Source organism: Panulirus ornatus, chromosome 1 (genome assembly GCF_036320965.1).
Source record: "Panulirus ornatus isolate Po-2019 chromosome 1, ASM3632096v1, whole genome shotgun sequence".
In the NCBI taxonomy this organism is placed as follows: Eukaryota; Metazoa; Arthropoda; class Malacostraca; order Decapoda; family Palinuridae; genus Panulirus; species Panulirus ornatus.
The window spans coordinates 18045925-18068600 of NC_092224.1; the positions used below are offsets into that span (position 1 = coordinate 18045925).

The window sequence follows — 22676 nt, forward strand, 5'->3', positions numbered from 1 at the left end:
CTTTTTCGTTTCTGGGTAATTTATTATTTTCTAATCATGTCTAAAAAGTATAGAAAATGGTTATTATTCCCTTGAAACTTTGCTTTTGTGATCAGGACAGTGATATTTTGAAATTTACATATTTTCAGAACATTCCTACTGATTAGGTTATATAGAACTTTCAAGAAGTTTCCAATAATGTAAATAATGGCATAAGTGCTTTAAGCCAATGCATAGGTGGATGCGTATACATACATTTCTCTGCGATGGCATATAGAGGCTGCAAGGATATGGCAAATGCATTTTGCCGTTTCTGCAGCCAGTTTATCAAAAAAGAGCGAAAAAGTACTCTGCAGCATCAGCTAAGATGTATGAGGCCTACCAGGCATATTTCAGCATGCCTGTTGGGGATCAAGACAAACTCTGTGCACCTCTTTTCACCTGTGAGGACTACAAAAAATTCTGGAAGGTAAGATAGACAATTGTTGCTCATTTGGATGGCAGAATTATGTTGTAAAATTTTTTAGAATTTTTGAATTTGATTTTTTATTTTCATTGTTATTAAAGAATGTGTTGAGAGAATTTCTTACACATTAGTCAAGGGAGAAATGAATTTATAAACAAATATGATGTTTTGCATAAATGAATTTTTAAACAAATATGATGTTTTGCATAATCACAATTTTATATTGTTCTTTTGCAAGATGGTAAAGAGGGGAAGAGAGCCATGAAGTTCATTATCCCAAGAATTTGGCGGGAACCCACTGACCACTCAAGTAATTGCTGCTTCTGCATGGTGGACTATTGCAAATGTGGGATTGGCAAGACTGTACCTGCTGTCATGTATCCGGACCTTCCATCATCCATTGCCCCATTGCCACACTGCCCTGAGCTCCCCATACCCATTCCTCTGGAGAGAGAGCAGCTTTCGTCAGAACAGACCAGCAAGTCAGAGGGGGAGGAAGACATTGTAGATCCAGATTACAATATCAGAGTTGCAGCTAAGGAGAGAAACCCATGCTACTCCAATAAAAAAGACCTCAACAACTTGATCAAAGATCTTGGGCCCACAAATCCAGTGCTGAGCTTTTGACCTCTTGGCTCAAGCAATGGAATGTGTTGGATGAAAGTGTGCAAATCACAGATCAGAGGAAGCATCTCCTAGGTTTTTCCAGATTTTTCACCCATCAAGATGGGCTTTGCTTCTGCCACATGTAACCAGTCTGTTCAAGGCAATCAGAATCACTAGTAACCCAAATGAGTGGTGCCTCTCTATTGACAGCTCATCCAGGAACCTCAGAGCCATGCTGCTCCATAACAGGAACAAGTGCCCGTCTCCTCCCCTGGCTCACTCAGTGCACCTCAAAGAAGATGCAGCTGTGTCAAGATCTTGTTAGATGCCTTGAAGTATATTGAGTACAGCTGGTAGGTCATCAGAGACTTCAAAATGGTGGCATTCCTGATGGGTCTCCAAGGTGGTTTTACTTAATTTCCCTGCTATCTTTGCCATTGGGAGACCATGGCCCACTACCACAGGCAGGATTAGCCAAAGCAGACCGGAATTCTCTGTGGGGATGAACAGTGTCAAGTGGGAACCACTGGTGGACCCCTGGAAGGCATTGATGCCACCACTGCACATAAAATTAGGCCTTTTGAAACAAATGTGTCACAGCTCTAGGTAAGGAGTTTGCAGCTTCCAAGTACCTTCAAGACTTGTTCTCTAAGCTGTCTGAGGCTAAGGTCAAAGCCAAAAAATATGTGGAGCTGGTTGAGACTATGGTGAAGAACTATGGCTAAATGGGCTGCAGGATGTCCCTCAGAGTCCAAGTCCTTGATGCTCATATTGATAAATTCAAGGAGAACATTGAGCGTATTTGGAGGAGCAAGGCGAGTGTTTACACCAGGATATACTGGACTGCTACCAAGGAACATAGAACAAGAACCTGATGGGAGATCAATTTATTTGGGGTCTGATGTATGAAAGTGATTTGAAGTACAATTGTAAGTCTTGAAAGCAACTCACTTATAAATCTTTTGTGATCACTTTTGTTTAGCATTAGTTTAAATACATGTTTATTTTTGTTCATATGTTGTTTTTCTGACTTGATGTGAATAAAGATGTGCAGATACGACTGTTGTCCAATTGGAAGTATGTAAATTTCAAAATATCACTGTCTTGGTCACAGAAGCAAAGTTTGAAGGGAGTGATAGCCTTTTTCTCCACTTTTTATGCAAAGTAACTAGGAAATAACAGGAATGGGTGAAGGCAAGCAAGTATGAATATGTACATATGTAAATGTCTGTGTATTTGTGTGTGTATATGTTATGTATATGTACATGTATGGGCATATATATATATATATATATATATATATATATATATATATATATATATATATATCTTTTCTTCTTTCTTTCAAACTATTCGCCATTTCCCGCATTAGCGAGGTAGCGTTAAGAACAGAGGACTGGGCCTTTGAGGGAATACCCTCACCTGGCCCAATTCAGGTGAGGATATTCCCTCAAAGGTCCAGTCCTCTGTTCTTAATGCAACCTCGCTAATGCGGGAGATGGCGAATAGTATGAAAGACATATATACACATGTGCATGATTTATACTGTCTGCCTTTATTAATTCCCATCGCCACCCTGCCACTCATGAAATAACAACCCCCTCCCCCCTCATGTGTGCGAGGTAGCGCTAGGAAAAGACAACAAAGGCCACATTCGTTCACACTCAGTCTCTAGCTGTTATGTAATAATGCACCGAAACCACAGCTCCCTTTCCACATCCAGGCCCCACAGAACTTTCCATGGTTTACCCCAGACGTTTCACATGCCCTGGTTCAATCCATTGACAGCACGTCGACCTCGATATACCACATCATTCCAATTCACTCTATTCCTTGCATGCCTTTCACCCTCCTGCATGTTCAGGCCCCGATCACTTAAAATCTTTTTCACTCCATCTTTCCACCTCCAGTTTGGTCTCCCACTTTTCCTTGTTCCCTCCACCTCTGACACATATATCCTCTTGGTCAATCTTTCCTCACTCATTCTCTCCATGTGACCAAACCATTTCAAAACACCCTCTTCTGCTCTCTCAACCACACTCTTTTTATTACCACACATCTCTCTTACCCTATTATTACTTACTCAATCAAACCACCTCACACCACATATTGTCCTCAAACATCTCATTTCCAGCACATCCACCCTCCTGCGCACAACTCTATCCATAGCCCACGCCTCACAACCATATAACATTGTTGGAACCACTATTCCTTCAAACATACCCATTTTTGCTTTCCGAGATAATGCTTTCGACTTCCACACTTTCTTCAATGCTCCCAGAATTTTTGCCCCCCTCCCCCAACCTATGGTTCACTTCCGCTTCCATGGTTCCATCCGCTGCCAAATCCACTCCCAGATATCTAAAACACTTCACTTCCTCCAGTTTTTCTCCATTCAGACTTACCTCCCAATTGACTTGACCCTCAACGCTACTGTACCTAATAACCTTGCTCTTATTCACATTTACTCTCAACTTTCTTCTTTCACACACTTTACCAAACTCAGTCACCAGCTTCTGCAGTTTCTCACATGAATCAGCCACCAGCACTGTATCATCAGTGAACAACAACTGACGCACTTCCCAAGCTCCCTCATCCACAATAGACTGCATACTTGCTCCTCTTTCCAAAACTATTGCATTCACCTCCCTAACAACCCCATCCATAAACAAAGTAAACAACCATGGAGACATCACACACCCCTGCCACAAATCTACGCTCACTGAGAACCAATCATTTTCCTCTCTTCCTACAAGTACACTTGCCTTACATCCTTGATAAAACCTTTTCACTGCTACTAACAACTTGCCTCCCACACCATATATTCTTAATACCTTCAACAGAGCATCTCTATCAACTATGAATGCTACATACAAATCCATTTGCTTTTCTAAGTATTTCTCACCTACATTCTTCAAAGCAAACACCTGATCCAAACATCCTCTACCACTTCTGAAACCACACTGCTCTTCCCCAATCTGATGCTCTGTACATGCCTTCACCCTTGCAATCAATACCCTCCCATATAATTTACCAGGAATACTCAACAAACTTATACCTCTGTAATTTGAACACTCACCTTTGTCCCCTTTGCCTTTGTACAATGGCACTATGCAAGCATTCCGCCAATCCTCAGGCACCTCACCATGAATCATACATACATTAATTAACCTTACCAACCAGTCAACAATACAGTCACCCCCTTTTTTTTAATATATTCCACTGCAAGTCCTTCCAAACCCGCTGCCTTGCCAGCTTTCATCTTCTGCAAAGCTTTTACTACCTCTTCTCTGTTTCCCAAATCATTTTCCCTAACCCTCTCACTTTGCACACCACCTCGACCAAAACACCCTATATCTGCCACTCTATCATCAAACACATTCAACAAACCTTCAAAATACTCACTTCATCTCCTTCTCACATCACCAGTGCTTGTTATCACCTCCCCATCAACCCCCTTCACTGAAGTTCCCATTTGTTCCCTTGTCTTATGCACTTTATTTACCTCCTTCCAAAACATCTTTTTATTCTCCCTGAAATTTAATGATACTCTCTCACCCCAACTCTCATTTGCCCTCTTTTTCACCTCTTGCACCTTTCTCTTGACCTCCTGCCTCTTTCTTTTATACATCTCCCACTCATTTGCATTATTTCCCTGCAAAAATCATCCAAATGCCTCTCTCTTCTCTTTCACTAATAATCTTACATCTTCATCCCACCACTCACTATGCTTTCTAATCTGCCCACCTCTCACACTTTTCATGCCACAAGCATCTTTTGTGCAAGCCATCACTGCTTCCCTAAATACATCCCATATATATATATATATATATATATATATATATATATATATATATATATATATATATATATATATATATATATATATATATATTTTTTTTTTTTTTTTTTTTTTTTTTTTTTTTTTGCCGCTGTCTCCCGCGTTTGCGAGGTAGCCAGGTGGTAGAGTGTCCCGCAGTGTATCGAGACAGACTTCCCCAGAACATTTTTAAAGGGGAAGAAAATGTTTATGGTTGTGTTACTGGAGTGATAGTTTTCATACATGGTGCTCTGACAAGAAAATAGTGAAATTGGAAAAAAATGTAGCTTAGACATTGAAGCTTATTCTCTTTTTCAAAGTGATAGTGATGGAAAGCAAAAAGGTGCTTTTCATAAATGTACTGGAAAAGTTGAGGTCCAGATAAATTTTTGGTCTGTCAAAGGCTTTATTATGGCGGATGACCAACTACCTACCCTCATGTATTCAAGATATGGTTGTACTTTGTGTAATGAAGAAAATTGAGAAACATCAAAGCCAATATTCCTGTTTCATGATAAGAGAAGTGGACTAGGCAGTATGATACAGTGGTTAAATTGATGAAAACTACTATTGACGTTTGTGTAAATAAATTATACATTTCCCTTTTCCATAGCCAGAGGTTGAACCATTATGTGACATTCATTTTTTTTTCATTTCATTTCAAGCTAGAAGTTTGTTTTTTAAATTATTTCTTACATTTTTTCATATGTATATATATATGTATATGTGTGTATGTGTGTATATGTGCGTATGTATGTGTATATGCATATATATATGCATATATATGTATGTTATCCCTGGGATAGGGGTGAAAGAATACTTCCCACGCATTCCTCGCGTGTCGTAGAAGGCGACTAGAGGGGACGGGAGCAGGGGGCCAGAAATCCTCCCCTCCTTGTATTTTTAACTTTCTAAAATGGGAATATATATATATACTGTCTCCCGCGTTTGCGAGGTAGCGCAAGGAAACAGACGAAAGAAATGGCCCAACCCACCCCCATACACATGCATATACATACACGTCCACACACGCAAATATACATACCTACACAGCTTTCCATGGTTTACCCCAGACGCTTCACATGTCCTGATTCAATCCACTGACAGCACGTCAACCCCAGTATACCACATCGATCCAATTCACTCTATTCCTTGCCCTCCTTTCACCCTCCTACATGTTCAGGCCCCGATCACACAAAATCTTTTTCACTCCATCTTTCCACCTCCAATTTGGTCTCCCACTTCTCCTCGTTCCCTCCACCTCCGACACATATATCCTCTTGGTCAATCTTTCCTCACTCATTCTCTCCATGTGCCCATATATATATATATATATATATATATATATATATATATATATATATATATATATATATATATATATAAATCTGTATATATATATATATATATATATATATATATATATATATATATATATATATATATATATATATATATATATGTGTGTGTGTGTCTGTGTGTGTGTGTGTTTCCTTGCGCTACCTTGCTAACGTGGGAGACAGCGACAAAGCAAAATGAATAAATAGATAAAAATGTATATATATATTATACCTCGTGCACATGCAGGGGGAGGGGGTTGTCATTTCATGTGTGGCTGGGTGGCGACAGGAATTAATAAGGGCAGACAGTATGAATTATGTACATGTGTATATATGTATATGTCTGTGTGTATATATATGTACTCGTTGAGATGTATAGGTATGTATATGTGCTGTGTGTGGATGTGTATGTATATACATGAGTATTTGGGTGGGTTGGGCCATTCTTTCATCTGCTTCCTTGCGCTAGCTCGCTAATGTGGGAGACAGCAATAAAGGATAATAAAAATAAATAGTGTATACGAGTGGATGAGGCGTTCTTCATCATTCCTGGTGCTACCTTGCTGATGCAGGAAAAAGCAATTAATTATAATAAGCCTAGGAACAAAAATTTTTTACTCATTGTTATCTGTAAACTGTGCCTTTCCTTGCTCCCCACAGATAATAATAAGGGTGTGTAAGATCTGGTGACTGTAATGGCCAAATGTCCTTTCAAAATTATTGTCCCTGAACCCATTGCGCAGTAGCTTCATGAAGACTCAAGCTGTGTGTGCAGTAGCACCATCTTGTTGGAAGTAGCTGCAGGTAATTTTTTCCTCATTTGAATACCGAATGAAATGGTGAAGAATAAATTCACAATACATTCGGAGTTGATTGTATCACTAGAGAGGATTGGGCTGATTATCCAGTTTCATGACATACCACACACCAACCTTCTGTTTGTGTAATGATGTCTCCTTGATCTCTTGCAGATTAGTTGCTGACCAAATGCGGCTGTTTTGGGTGCTGGTGTAACCATATAAATGAAACCACACCTCATTAGTAAAGAATGTAGCTCCCAGAATATCCTATCAATTGGCAGTGATAAAGTGTAAACCATCAGCAATATTCAACACACTTGATGTCATGTTCTCAGTTTTTTCACATGTTATCTTGTAGGGATACGGGTGCAACTGCTTCTTCAGCACACTTTATGTACTGCTATACGAGACACCCATCTGCTGTGCCTATTTACAAATGGACTTTTTTGGGCTCTGCATCATCCAATTTGAAATACGGAGTATGCTCTCTGTTACTACTGCCAGTCTGCTGGATGTTGATGTGTACACAACTGAATCATTTTCAAGAAACTTGGCAGTTTACCACAGCACTTGCATTGTGATGTGGGATGGGAGTGTTTAGATAATTTTCAAGAAACTTTGTTGCACAACATGTGTATTTTGGTCTGCACTATGTAACACCTGTTCCACCAAAAACACTTGAGCCTCAAGCAAGTAAAGTATTTTCACATTAACACCTTATTGCTTGTGGAGGTGCTCACTTTCAGAGAAATGGTTAAATGACATTGAGTGAGGAAGTATGGGAGGAGTGGGAGTTTGGTCACTGTACGTGTCAAAAGTCACATATGCCATTTACTGTAACAATACTATTTAGAATGTGGTTTTATCTTTTGTGGAATAGGTGCACACTGACTTTCGGTTCACATTTTATATTTATAACAATGTGTAGATAAGTATTGTTTGAAAATGGTTATAGAGAGATTTGAGATTTAGATTTAGAAAAAGTATTGTTAAACAGTGCCAGTGGTTCAGTCAGTTTGTCTAGGAAGAAAGATATGTGTAAGATTGATATTTTAAGGAGTGGTATATTTTATTTATGATTACATAAAGACCAGTTTCTATGAAAGAGTCCTGGTGTTACCCAGGACCTTTCTAAAGGTGTGTTACAGTAGCTGGGAGGTATAGATTCCTTTGGAATGGTAAGTTTTTTTTATGAGATTATACTCTCGATGATCCATCCTCATCAAGGATGACTTTTCACTCATAGCAACACCAATGGTATGATTTAAAGGAGTGAATAGGATTTAAACAGAGCTTTATTGAAAAATAAGAGGTGGAGAGCTTTAATGGTATGGGGTTAGGGAAATGTACATGGGTTTAAAAACATAAGCAGTATTTTTGATGAGGTTGAAAGAAGGAATGAGGGTATGCCAGAGAATGTATGATGTGCAGTGACTGGTGTTTAGATGAGTTTCCTCTTTTTGTATCTTTATTGAAAGCTTCTTGGAATGTACACTAAAGTAAAGCAGGTTTATGTTGTGGCACATTGTTTGACAAGATTTTCAACAATCTAAGATCCAATTTCATTCTTGCTTACCACTCTCGGTTGTTTTAAGGCAATTTTGAAGGTGTACTTAATCCTATATAATGTTTAGTATTTTGATGACTAATAATTTTCAGTTATCCATGAGCTTAGTAAAGTCAAAAGCATTAAAGATAGAAATGGGCTAAACCAAAACACAAGGGTTTAACCCCATAACATCTCTTGGTGAAAATTTACACTAGTAGAGCGACACCTCCAGACAGATATTTACACTGTTTTGTGTCTCAATTTCTATCCAAACGCTAAGCTTGAATGTTGTCTGAGGTGGCAGTGCACAATGATTTCTCCTTATAGTATGGCATCCTTTAGTCAACCCAATGACAGTATTTTTCATGGTATGTTGCTGTAAATAGCAAAAGAAACCCAAAGGAGTTTTATGGATATGTTAAAGCAAGAAAGTTCTTACACAGTCAATTGGTCCATTGATACCTGAAAATGGTGACTTGATTCAAGACAACAAAGGCATTTAGAAGATTTTGAATGATTTAGTCGCTTCTTTATTCAAAACTGAAAATACAGCTTATGTTCTGAATCCAAGTCCATTGCTAAGAAAGGAAAACATTTTGCAGCATATGGACATAAGTACGAAATGGAATGAAAATAGAACAGCAGGCCCAGAAGTTTGTTCAAGGACAATTTCACTTGCTGCAGGGAAAGTTCCAGAGGAATGGGAGCTTACTAAAGTAACTGCTACATTCAAACAAAGTAATGAAACACTGCCTGGAAATTATTGTCGAATTAGCATACTGTCTGTAGTTGGTAAACTTATGGAAACCATCTTTCAGGATGAGACTGTAAATCATTTAGAGGACTACCACTTAACAGAATACTCTCAGCATGATTTTTGATGGGGCCAGGTGAGGATTTTCCCCTTTAAGACTTGGTCCTCCTTTCTTAATGCTACTGTGCTAACATGGGAAATGGCGAACATGTATGAAAAAATACACACATACACACATGTATAGATATTTGCTTACTACTGTTTATTTCCCTTCCTAGGAGTTCCTTCCATCCTTATGAGGCTCCAATAGCACTCGTAAAGCGAGCAACATCCATCAGTCAGGACCACAGGTCATAAAGTGTAGTTATATGTGTGCATCTACGTGAATATAGTGCAGAGCAATTAAATAGTAAGTACCCAGTGTCCTCTTTATATTATTTGCATTGTAGGCATGAAGTGTCTTGGGATATGTAGAAATAGTGTTTGTTGTATTGTAGTGATGGGTGATGTTCGGAGCATAAGTGCAAGACTGTGACTCATGTTTGGCCAGGGAGTGTGGTTTCTGATGTGTCTGTCTGGTGGGTTGGAGTTATCCTTATAAGGCTGAGTTTTGGAGCTGAGTTAGTGCTTGTCAGGTTAATACTTTTTTTTTGTGGGGGTTGGGGTTTAATGAAGTGTGAGGCTGGGATAAGCTTTTTAATTCTACTTGGAAGTTGGTGCTTAGTTATAGAATGGTTTGGGAAGGAGGGGTATAGTGCCATTGCATAATAATTGATGTGATGGCCTTTATTAAGGCATTCAGTTACTCATGCTGTCTCAGTTAAGGTAAACAAAAATCAGGAAAATGTGCACTGCTACCTCAGCCACAGTCTAGACTCACTGTGCAGCCTTGAAATTGAGTTGCGCAACTTGATGCATATATTTCCTTCTTGTGGCATTGCTTAGCTGGGGTGAATATCTTTTTGGAATCATTAAGGGCATAAAGAGTGAGGACTGATGAAGCCAAAATAGATAAGGTGTTCTTAAGCTTGTGTGTGATTCAGGAATGTATGACTGAGATATTATGGACATGTTATACAACTAGATGCTGAAAAATTAACAGAAAGAGTTCGAATAAAATGTAAAAGTTCTTTTACAAGTTGTGAGGAAGGCTGAAATTAAGATATAATTGCTGGGCAAGACTATATTTAATGTGCTTTTAATGATAAATCTCTGAAGATGTTTAGAGATCATGGTGAGGGAAGAGATTCTGTATGAGCCATCCTGCTGTGTATTTGAGGAAGTCTTGATATATTTTGATTGATTTGATAAGTGGGGCTTAGGCTTATCTCAAAAGTCATTTTCTTTTGTCAAGATAAAATTCTTATCAGTATGAGTTGATCTGATCAGTCTTAATACCCAATACTTTTGTATTTTCACTGGTTTTAGTTTTCAATGTGTTTTGGAGCAGATATTTCTGTTGCAGAGCAGTGGGATTTTACTGTATTACTCATTCCCATTTCAAGTATATTCCTTGAAGTTGTTTCTGGTAGTGAGAGTTGTAAGGTATATAAGGATTTTTCACAGCTTAAACCAAAGAAAACTTATTTTGAGAATGTATTGTAAAGGTTGATTAGAATTCTTTGGATTCTTTTCAAGTACCAGTGTGCTTTGAAGTAAACAGTAGGGCTAAGCAATATTCCATTATTATTTTTCGTTTCATGATATTATAGATAAAACAGTGAAAGTAAATGTGAATAAGAGCAAGGTTATTAGGTACAGTAGGGTTGAGGGTCAAGTCGATTGGGAGGTAAATTTGAATAGAGAAAAACTGGAGGAAGTAAAGTGTTTTAGATATCTGAGAGTGGATCTGGCAGCGGATGGAACCATGGAAGCGGAAGTGAATCATAGGGTGGGGGAGGGGACAAAAATTCTGGGAGCCTTGAAGAATGTTTGGAAGTTGAGAACATTATCTCGGAAAGCAAAAATGGGTATGTTTGAAGGAATAGTGGTTCCAACAATGTTGTATGGTTGTGAGGCGTGGACTATGGATAGAGTTGTGCGCAGGAGGGTGGATGTGCTGGAAATGAGATTTTTGAGGACAATATGTGGTGTAAGGTGGTGTGATCGAGTAAGTAATGTAAGGGTAAGAGAGATGTGTGGAAATAAAAAGAGTGTGGTTGAGAAAGCAGAAGAGGGTGTTTTGAAATGGTTTGGTCACATGGAGAGAATGAGTGAGGAAAGATTGACCAAGAGGATATATGTGTCAGAGGTGGAGGGAGCGAGGAGAAGTGGGAGACCAAAGTGGAAGTGGAAAGATGGAGTGAAAAAGATTTTGAGTGATCGGGGCCTGAACATGCAGGAGGGTGAAAGGCGGGCAAGGAATAGAGTGAATTGGAACAATGTGGTATACAGGGGTTGACATGCTGTCAATGGATTGAATTAGGGCATGTGAAGCATCTGGGGTAAACCATTGAAATTTGTGTGGGGCCTGGATGTGGAAAGGGAGCTGTGGTTTCGGTGCATTATTACATGACAGCTAGAGACTGAGTGTGAACGAATGGGGCCTTTGTTGTCTATTCTTAGTGCTACCTCGCACACATGAGGGGGAGGGGGATGTTATTACATGTGTGGTGAGGTGGCGATGGGAATAAATAAAGGCAGACTGAATTATGTACATGTGTATATATGTATGTCTGTGTGTGTATATATATGTATACATTGAGATGTATAGGTATGTATATTTGCGTGTGTGGATGTGTATGTATATACATGTGTATGTGGGTGGGTTGGGCCATTCTTTCGTCTGTTTCCTTGCGCTACCTCGCTAAAGCAGGAGACAGCGACAAAGCAAAATATAAGATAAATAAATAAGTGAAATTTCAATAATAGGAATCTTTCTCCTCAGAGGGTTTAGCAGTTGGTGTTGGCTTTGGAGCAATAGGAAAAACTCCACTTGCTACATTCAGCAAAGCCAAGTAAGTTCCATTTGTTGTCTTTGTAATTGTATTATGTACTGTTATGATTTTTGTTTTCAGTATCTTTTTTCTGTTATAATAAAGTATTTAATATTTCTCCACCTGTTGATTTAGATTTGTGATCATTGAGTGTGGTTTGCGAAACCATTTCAGTGCCTCACGTATCTGTAAAGGAAAGGTTAATGCTGTGTAAGAGGTGATAGACAATGAGTTTCCTGTAAGTGATACAAAACTAATCAGTTGTGTAGAAACCATCCATTCTTTGCCACAAAATCAAAAGGGTATTTTCTGCAAGATGCTGATCAATGGTGAACCAGTAAAGATGCAGATTGATTGTGGTGCTGCTGCTAGTTATTATCTGTTAATTATATTGATAATGCTCATGTCTTGAAGGAGAAGGTTCCTCTATACTTGTGGGACACAAAGGTGCTGGGCAGGTGTTTTGTAAAGACAGTGAATACCAGGATGGGATTAGAATATAATGTCTGATATATTGTTGTTAGTGCAAGTAGCCTTATCCCATTATCCACTGACAGTTCATCAGTAGAGATGGGATAAGTAACAGTTAGTTATGATAATTTGGAGAGTATGAATGTGGTAAAACTGCATATTGATTTTGTAGAGAATTTTTGACAGTGTTTGATGACCAATATGGGATCCTTGCCTTGTGGTCCTGTGCATCTGAGAGTATCTGGTGATGTTGACTGTTATGGTTGGCTAGTTAGGAGGATCCCAGGGGTGATGAAACAAAGAGCTGATGTGGTTTTTTTTGATAAGTTACAGTATGAAGGTAAAATAGTTCCTGTGGATAAACCAACAGACTTGGTGAATCATATGTCTTTCACTACAAAAAAGTTGATTTATCTTACAGTGTGCATTGACCCTAGACCCTTAACTGTGGCCCTGAAGAGAGAATATTGTAAACTAAGGTTGGTACATATGTGGTCTTTCAGAGGAATAAGGGTTCACTACAGCTGGTACATATATGATTTCTGCATTCAAAACTCATGGATAGAAGATTGTTGGGCATTGTTAATAGACCTACATGGCATCATTCTTAATGATGCACAGTAAGTACAGGCTGCTGCCATGCTATTCCAACCCCACTTCATTTGCTGATATTTGTAGTGAGGAAGACTTGGGCTCACTATTTACATTAATAGCAGATGATGAATGCCCATGTATTGATGAGAGGCATAGTGATCCTGGGAGTTGGTGATGATGGACATGACCCCACACACATCCCACCACCAAAACAGATACAGTGTGTGAATAGTGGGGATAGAGTGCACTGTTGTATATGGGAATGGCACGCTGTGCCATTGACACCAAAAGACTTCATGTTTAATTCTGCAAGTCCAGGAATAGAAAATGCCTCTTCAAGGGAATTTAAATTTCCCTTTAGTTGATTGAGTTGGATATAATGGAAAAGATTGGGAAGGAAACGAAAAGATATTATCAACATCTCAGGAAAATTCTTCCACCATTTTTACCTTGCAGTAAATTGGTTGATGGGAAAATGCAACAAAGGATGACATCTTTTCATCTGTGTAATGTTTCCTATGTCACTTGTTGAAAGAATCAGACCAATTGACACGTGAACAATGGATGACATGTACAAGGTGAAGATTTTTGAAAAGCTAAAGCCTTGACTGCTTTCTTCAGCTCCTGCAAGTTATTCACTTTGTTGAAAATAAAAAAACTTTTGTGAGGAGGCAATAATTTGTAGAGGATGCATTATTGGATTATGTGTTGATAGGCTTGTGAAAGAGAGACTTTTGGATGTTAATGTGGTGAGGGGCAACTGGAGGGATGCGTGATCATTATCTTGTGGAGGTGAAGGTGAAGACATATAGAGGTTTTCAGAAGAAGAGAGAATGTTGGGGTGAAGAGAGTGGCGAGAGTAAGTGAGCTTGAAAAAGAGAGTGGCGAGAGTAAGTGAGCTTGGAAAAGAGACTTGTGTGAGGAAGTACTAGGAGAGATTGAGTGCAGAATGGAAAAAGGTGAGGGCAAATGATATAAGGGGAGTGGGGGAGGAATGGGATGTATTTAGGAAAGCATTGATGGGTTGCACAAAAGATGCTTGTGGAATGAGAAAGGTGGGGAGGTGAGCAGATTAGAAAGGGTAGTGAGTGGTGGGATGAAAAAGTAAGATTGTTAGTGAAAAAGAAGAGAGAGGCATTTGGATGATTTTTGCAGGTAAATAGTGCAAATGACTGGGAGATGTATAAAAGAAAGAGGTAAGAGGTCAAGAGGAAGGTGCAAGAGGTGAAAAAGGGCAAATGAGAGTTGGGGTGAGAGCGTATCATTAAATTTCAGGGAGAATAATAAGATGTTTTGGAAGGAGGTAAATAAAGTGTGTAAGACAAGAGAACAAATGGGAACATCGGTGAAGGGGGCAAATGGGGAGGTAATAACAAGTAGTTGGGAAGTGAGAGGGAGATGGAGTGAGTATTTTGAAGGTTTGTTGAATGTGTTTGATGATAGAGTAGCAGATATAGGGTGTTTTGGTTGAGGTGGTATGCGAAGTGAGAGGGTCAGGGAGAATGATTTGGTAAACAGGGAAGTGATGGTGAAAGCTTTGCGGAAGATGAAAGCCTGTAAGGCGGTGGGTTTGGATGGTATTGCAGTGAAACTTATTAAAAAAGAGGTGACTGTGTTGTTGACTGGTTGGTGAGGATATTCGTTGCATGTATGGTCCATGGTGAAGTGCCTGAGGATTGGTGGAATGCATGCATAGTGCCATCATACAAAGGCAGAGGGGATAAAGGTGAGTGTTCAAATTACAGAGGTATAAGTTTGTTGAGTATTCCTGGGAAATTTTATGATAGGGTATTGATTGAGAGGGTAAAGACATATACAGAGCATCAGATTGGGGAAGAGCAGTGTGGTTTTAGAAGTGGTAGAGGATGTGTGGATCAGGTGTTTGCTTTGAAGAATGTATGTGAGAAATACTTGGAAAAACAAATGGATTTGTATGTAGCATTTATGGATCTGGAGAAGGCATATGATAGAGTTGATAGACATGCTTTGTGGAAGGTATTAAGAGTATATGGTGTGGGAGGTAGGTTGCTAGAAGCAGTGAAGAGTTTTTATCGAGAATGTAAGGCATGTGTACGAGTAGGAAGAGAGGAAAGTGATTGGTTTCCAGTGAATCTTGGTTTGCGGCAGGGGTGCGTGATGTCTCCATGGTTGTTTAATAACAATTGTTTATGGATGGGGTTGTTAGGGAGGTGAATGTAAGAGTTTTGGAGAGAAGGGCAAGTATGCAGTCTGTTGTGGATGAGAGGGCTTGGGAAGTGAGTCAGTTGTTGTTCGCTGATGATACAGCGCTGGTGGCTGATTCGGGTGAGAAACTGCAGAATTTGGTGAGTGAGTTTGGTAAAGTGTGTGAAAGAAGAAAGCTGAGAGTAAATGTGAATAAGAGCAAGGTTATTAGGTTCAGTAGGGTTGAGGGACAAGTCAATTGGGAGGTAAGTTTGAATGGAGAAAAACTGGAGGAAGTGAAGTGTTTTAGATATCTGGGAGTGGATTTGGCAGTGGATGGAACCATAGAAACGGAAGTGAGTCACGGGGTGGGGTGGTGGCAAAGGTTCTGGGAGCATTGAAGAATGTGTGGAAGGCAAGAGCGTTATGTCGGAAAGCAAAAATGGGTATGTTTGAAGAAATAGGGGTTCCAACAATGTTATATGGTTGTGAGGCACGGGCTATAGATACGGTTGTGCAGAGGAGGGTGGACGTGTTGGAAATGAGATGTTTGAGGACAATATGTAGTTTGAGGTGGTTTGATCGAGTAAGTAATGAAAGGGTAAGAGAGATGTGATCATAAAAAGAGTGTGGTTGAGAGAGTAGAAGAGGGTGTATTGAAATGGTTTGGTCACATTGAGAGAATGAGTGAGGAAAGATTGACCAAGAGGATATATGTGTCAGAGGTGGAGGGAACGAGGAGAAGTGGAAGACCAAATTGGAATATGTACATGTGTATATATGTATATGTCTGTGTATATATATGTATGTGTACGTTGAAATGTACATGTGCGTGTGTGGGTGTTTATGTATATACATGTGTATGTGGTTGGGCCATTCTTTCGTCTGCTTCCTTGCACCACCTCGCGAATGCAGGAGATGGCAACAAAGTATATAAAAGAATTATGATATATTTGTACAAGATCCTGGATGAAATTCATGCCCTTTCAAGATTTATTTTAGATGAGAGTTAAGCGCTATGGAGAGAGATCGTCTGGTATGTGTTCTCCCAAATGCACCACTATGTTCGGATACATTGGGTAAATTATAAGTCTCTTGATCATAACTTTTCACATGAATATTTTTATATAATGTAAAAAGAGTTGCCTTGTGGGGATTTTCCAACTAAGGCTTAGTCTTCTGTTCTTGATTTACCTAACATGCAGGAAATGGCAAATATGTATAAAGAAATGTTACCCATATGAAGTTGTTACTAGATTTTCTTGAGAAAATGAGATGAAGCAGAATATCATGCCATTACATTGTGCATCTGGCAGTTCTGAGTGAGGTGCATAACTTTAAAAATATGCACATGCTGATGGTGTGAGGACAGACAAATCCAGCTGAGTCCTACATTGTTGCCATCAGGACAGATTACCCTATATTTTTTTTTTTTTTTTTTTTTTTTTTTTTTTTTTTTGCCGCTGTCTCCCGCGTTTGCAAGGTAGCGCAAGGAAACAGACGAAAGAAATGGCCCAACCCACCCCCATACACATGTATATACATACGTCCACACATGCAAATATACATACCTACACAGCTTTCCATGGTTTACCCCAGACGCTTCACATGCCCTGATTCAACCCGCTGACAGCACGTCAACCCCGGTATACCACATCGATCCAATTCACTCTATTCCTTGCCCTCCTTTCACCCTCCTGCATGTTCAGGCCCCGATCACACAAAATCTTTTTCACTCCATCTTTCCACCTCCAATTTGGTCTCCCACTTCTCCTCGTTCCCTCCACCTCCGACACATATATCCTCTTCGTCAGTCTTTCCTCACTCATTCTCTCCATGTGCCCAAACCATTTCAAAACACCCTCTTCTGCTCTCTCAACCACGCTCTTTTTATTTCCACACATCTCTCTTACCGTTACGTTACTTACTCGATCAAACCACCTCACACCACACATTGTCCTCAAACATCTCATTTCCAGCACATCCATCCTCCTGCGCACAACTCTATCCATAGCCCATGCCTCGCAACCATACATCATTGTTGGAACCACTATTCCTTCAAACATACCCATTTTTGCGTTCCGAGATAATGTTCTCGACTTCCACACATTCTTCAAGGCTCCCAGAATTTTCGCCCCCTCCTCCACCCTATGATCCACTTCCGCTTCCATGGTTCCATCTGCTGCCAGATCCACTCCCAGATATCTAAAACACTTTACTTCCTCCAGTTTTTCTCCATTCAAACTTACCTCCCAATTGACTTGACCCTCAACCCTACTGTACCTAATAACCTTGCTCTTATTCACATTTACTCTTAACTTTCTTCTTTCACACGCTTTACCAAACTCAGTCACCAGCTTCTGCAGTTTCTCACATGAATCAGCCACCAGCGCTGTATCATCAGCGAACAACATCTGACTCACTTCCCAAGCTCTCACATCCCCAACAGACTTCATACTTGCCCCTCTTTCCAAAACTCTTGCATTCACCTCCCTAACAACCCCATCCATAAACAAATTAAACAACCATGGAGACATCACACACCCCTGCCGCAAACCTACATTCACTGAGAACCAATCACTTTCCTCTCTTCCTACACATACACATGCCTTACATCCTCGATAAAAACTTTTCACTGCTTCTAACAACTTGCCTCCTACACCATATATTCTTAATACCTTCCTCAGAGCATCTCTATCAACTCTATCATATGCCTTCTCCAGATCCATAAATGCTACATACAAATCCATTTGCTTTTCTAAGTATTTCTCACATACATTCTTCAAAGCAAACACCTGATCCACACATCCTCTACCACTTCTGAAACCAGTGTTCTTCCCCAATCTGATGCTCTGTACATGCCTTCACCCTCTCAATCAATACCCTCCCATATAATTTACCAGGAATACTCAACAAACTTATACCTCTGTAATTTGAGCACTCACTCTTATCCCCTTTGCCTTTGTACAATGGCACTATGCACGCATTCCGCCAATCCTCAGGCACCTCACCATGAGTCATACATAAATTGAATGACCTTACCAACCAGTCAATAATACAGTCACCCCCTTTTTTAATAAATTCCACTGCAGTACCATCCAAACCTGCTGCCTTGCCAGCTTTCATCTTCCGCAAAGCTTTTACTACCTCTTCTCTGTTTACCAAATCATTTTCCCTAACCCTCTCACTTTGCACACCACCTCGACCAAAACACCCTATATCTGCCACTCTATCATCAAACACATTCAACAAACCTTCAAAATACTCACTCCATCTACTTCTCACATCACCACTACTTGTTATCACCTCCCCATTTGCGCCCTTCACTGAAGTTCCCATTTGCTCCCTTGTCTTACGCACTTTATTTACCTCCTTCCAGAACATCTTTTTATTCTCCCTAAAATTTAATGATACTCTCTCACCCCAACTCTCATTTGCCCTCTTTTTCACCTCTTGCACCTTTCTCTTGACCTCCTGTCTCTTTCTTTTATACATCTCACACTCAATTGCATTTTTTCTAAATGTAATTCTTAGTTTTTTAATTTTCGTTGTTACTACCTTGTGGGGATTAGGCCTTGAAATTAGCCACAGTGAATGGGCTAAACAGCAACTAATAAGATTAGGAAATCCAGAGGGGAAAAATAGTAGATGATGATGCTAGGATATCAGAGGAGCTATATAACTAGTTCAAATGTTTTCACACTAGAATACACTTTAGTCTTATCACTATTGGGATGGGTAGGGGATGAGGCTTAGAAAATACTGACATAACTGGAAAAGACATGAACAGAATACTAAAAGATCTTGACCCATACAAGGCTAGTGGTCTTGATGAAATTTTACTTGTGCTTAAGATGTGTGCTGATATACTAGATAGACTTCTCAAAATTTTCTCCAGGATTTTGCTGGAGGAAGGCAGAGTGCTTAGGGAAGTGGAAAAGGGCAAATGTCATATACATCAATTAGAAAGGAGACCAGGAAGAGATGATGAACTAGTGATCAGTCTTTTTGTTTTTCTTCTTATGTTGAAGGCTCTGGTCATGGACAAAAGTCCACATCAAGGTTGGGCCTTAATTGAAATATAGAGAGGATTATGAAATGGAAAAAGAAAAGACGAGGAAAAGTATTTATGAATTTTAGAGGAAGTGAAAGATCTGTCTTTTACAATGTGCCAAGGCATAGTTATTAGGAAAGACATGAGAAGATAGAGAGTTCTAAAGCTTCAATATGTAGGGAAAGAAGTAGGTGTCAGAAAGGCCCACCCTTGAGATGCCGATGGCCACACAATAATTACGTGACACAGCAGCTTGCCGAGTAGTGTGTGATCTAGCTAGTGGTGTGGGCATACAAGCAGCCAGCTCTCAGGTAAAAACCTAAGTAATACCTCAAAAAGAGGGAAAGTGAATCAACATTGCGGTATAGGGCAAGGGGAAGTTTGGAAGTTAGCCTGGGACAGTTGATAAGTCGGACCACTTTTGACTTGACTCTGTCAAGTAAAGATGCAGAGCTAAAACCACCCCAAATGTGAGAACAGCACTCCATAGGAGGACGAATCAATCTCTTGTATAAATGGAGCAAGTGTTTAGAAGAGAAGTTTCAACATCTAAACAGGACACCCAGTTCCTTAGAGGCAGACTTGCCTCTTCCCACTATGTGGGGTTTTCAGGAAAGAGTGGATGTTACAGTAATACCAAGTATGTTCATTGAGTCAGGAGGTGGAATCACAGAACTGTCAAAGGAGAGATGAGTTGTAAGTTTTCGATGGAGAGATGGGTAGAAATTAGGTCTTGGAGGCATTAAATTTAAGATTTGTGTACCCCACTGTGATATCCTGTCCAAGTCTGAGTTTATTGAGCTCACTTGTCAGTGTATGAGTGCATTGGATTATTTGTGGAGGAGAGGAAATCATTGAAAAAGAAAGTAGAAAAAGTGTTGGGGATAGGACAGAACCTTGAGGGACACTGCTATTGATGGTGAAAAGGAGGGAGGCTGATCCATCAGCAACCTGAGATAGAACAGCCTTAGAGAAAGTTAAATGTAAAGAACGAAGTGAGTGAGGGAAGCTAAAAGAGGGGAGCTTGGAGTTGAGACCCCAGTGCCACACCCTGTCAAAATCCTTAGATATGTCAAGGGCAACTACACATGGTATTTCAAAATCTTTCAGGGATGATGACCAGACATTAGTAAGATAGGAAAGAACATCACTAGTGGATCTCACCTTTTGGAAGCCATGCTGGTGATTAGAGAAGGCTGTGGTTTTCGAGGTATCTTAGGATATGGAAGTTGATGAGGGATTCAGACTTTGGAAATGGTAGATGTCAAAGCAATAGGACTATAGTTAGAGGGGTTTAGAGTGGTCCCCCTTCTTAGGGATGGAATGTATCAGTGCATGCTTTGAAGGAGAACGAAAAGTTTTGGCTTTTAAACAAGAACAGAACAGATGAACAAGCACAGATGCAAGTTCAGAGAGACACTCTTTCAGTACATGGGGATGGATGCCATCATGACCATGAGCCTTGCTTGTGTTCAGAAAATGAAGTGCTTTTCAGACAGTCCAAAATAAGGTTATGGGAAGGGGCATTAAGGGGGTGAAGCCATGTTAGTCATCCAAAGTGGAGTTGGAGTATAGACGGGAACCAGAGAGAGTTGCTTTGTCTTTGGGAGAGACAGCTATAGTACTCTCAGAATGGAAAAGTGAAGGAAAATTAGAGTGACAGAAGTTGTTAGAGATGCTAACGACCAGAAAGACCTATCAGTTGATGACAAGGAGAGGTTATCGCACTTCCTTTGAATACAGGAGCCCTTTGCCTCATGGAAAACATGCTTGCAGCAATTACAGGCAAGGATAAAAGCTGAGGAAGGAGAGTTTTTTCAAGTTTGATATGCTTGATCCCTTGCCTGAATGGTCTCAGAACAGGAACAGTTGAACCGTGGATTGGCTGAAGTCATTTTGGAGGAAGAGGGGATAAATGCTTCCATTCTCAAAGAAGAACCTCTGCTATGCATTTGGCATTAAACAGAAGCATCACCACATAGAAGAAAGAAATATACCCATGGGAAGTCAGAAAGAAGTTACATAGATTATTCCATTCAGGTTTGTTGAGGTGCCAGTATTTACACTAGAAGGGGCTGCTGGAGAGAGAGGTGCCGTTAGAATGGATACATTTATGAGTGTGATCAGATGAACCAAATGGGGCGAGATTGTATATTTACATCAGGATGGACTACAAGTGAAAAGCAGATCCAGAATATTAGGAGAGTGTTCACAGCAGTCAGGAATATGGGTAGGGTGGGACATAATTTGCCCTAAGTTGTTGAGAATGGAGGACATGAGGGCTTCAGTTCTTCACCATCCGTATGGATGGAATTCAACCATTTCATGTGGTGAATGTTGAAATCCCTGTGGTAGAGGATCTCAGCCTGCAGGTGAGAGATGTTGCTATCTCCTGATAGGAGTTTAGATAGTTGTAGAAGGATATAAAATTTGTAGAATTGGGGGCGCTATAGGCAAAACAGAGGAAAAGTTTTACCTTGAGCCACATAACACCAGAGTTTAGGGACTTAAGGTCCTTGAGGCATGTAACAGGTATGTTGATGTTTGAATAAGTACAAACTTCACCTTTTAACTGGAATCATGAGTGGAGGTTATGGTTAGATAGTGTGATCTGTAAGTTACTGAAAAAGATCATCAGAAAGCAAGTGGATGACTTTCTATGGAGCAAAAATTACTTGAGTGAGAGGTAACAGTTTTTGGGAAAGATCTTGTCACAAACCTTGTAGATTTCTATAAGAGGCTGAGTTTGGTCTTAGACAAGAGGTAAGGTCTTGAACATTATGTTTAGTGGTCTAGCAAGTGCCTCCACACATTCTTTTGGCATACAAAAGGAGGTTTTATCATGACCATGGGCCAGGCCTTATATGGGTTATGATGTCTTTTATAGCCTGATTATGTTGTTCCTTTCTGTTGCTATACAGTTCAAGACTTAATCCCCCTTCCACCTTGGTAATGCTGGTGCATTTTTATCCTCTAGAGTGAAAACAATTTTGAATTTATCATTCATCTCCTCACATATTTACCTGTCATACTTAAGAATTTTTCCATCCAAGTCATTTGGTCTGATTAGGTGTTCTTTAACTGGGAGTTTGTTCCTGATGAACTTCTAGAAAAAATTTCGATTGTCTTTTACTTTTTCCTCAA

The 22676-nt window shown here is 39.8% G+C and overlaps 1 protein-coding gene across 7 annotated transcripts in view; it reads left to right on the top strand.

Moving 5' to 3' along the window:
• Zip48C (Zinc/iron regulated transporter-related protein 48C) overlaps positions 1 to 22676 on the top strand; it is a 143863-nt gene that overhangs the window by 86534 nt on the left and 34653 nt on the right. For all 7 annotated transcript variants that reach the window (XM_071681801.1, XM_071681639.1, XM_071681885.1 and 4 more), the window contains one exon: positions 12202 to 12271. In XM_071681801.1, coding sequence (XP_071537902.1) covers positions 12202 to 12271 — 70 coding nt within the window. The remainder of the gene's footprint in view (positions 1 to 12201; positions 12272 to 22676) is intronic.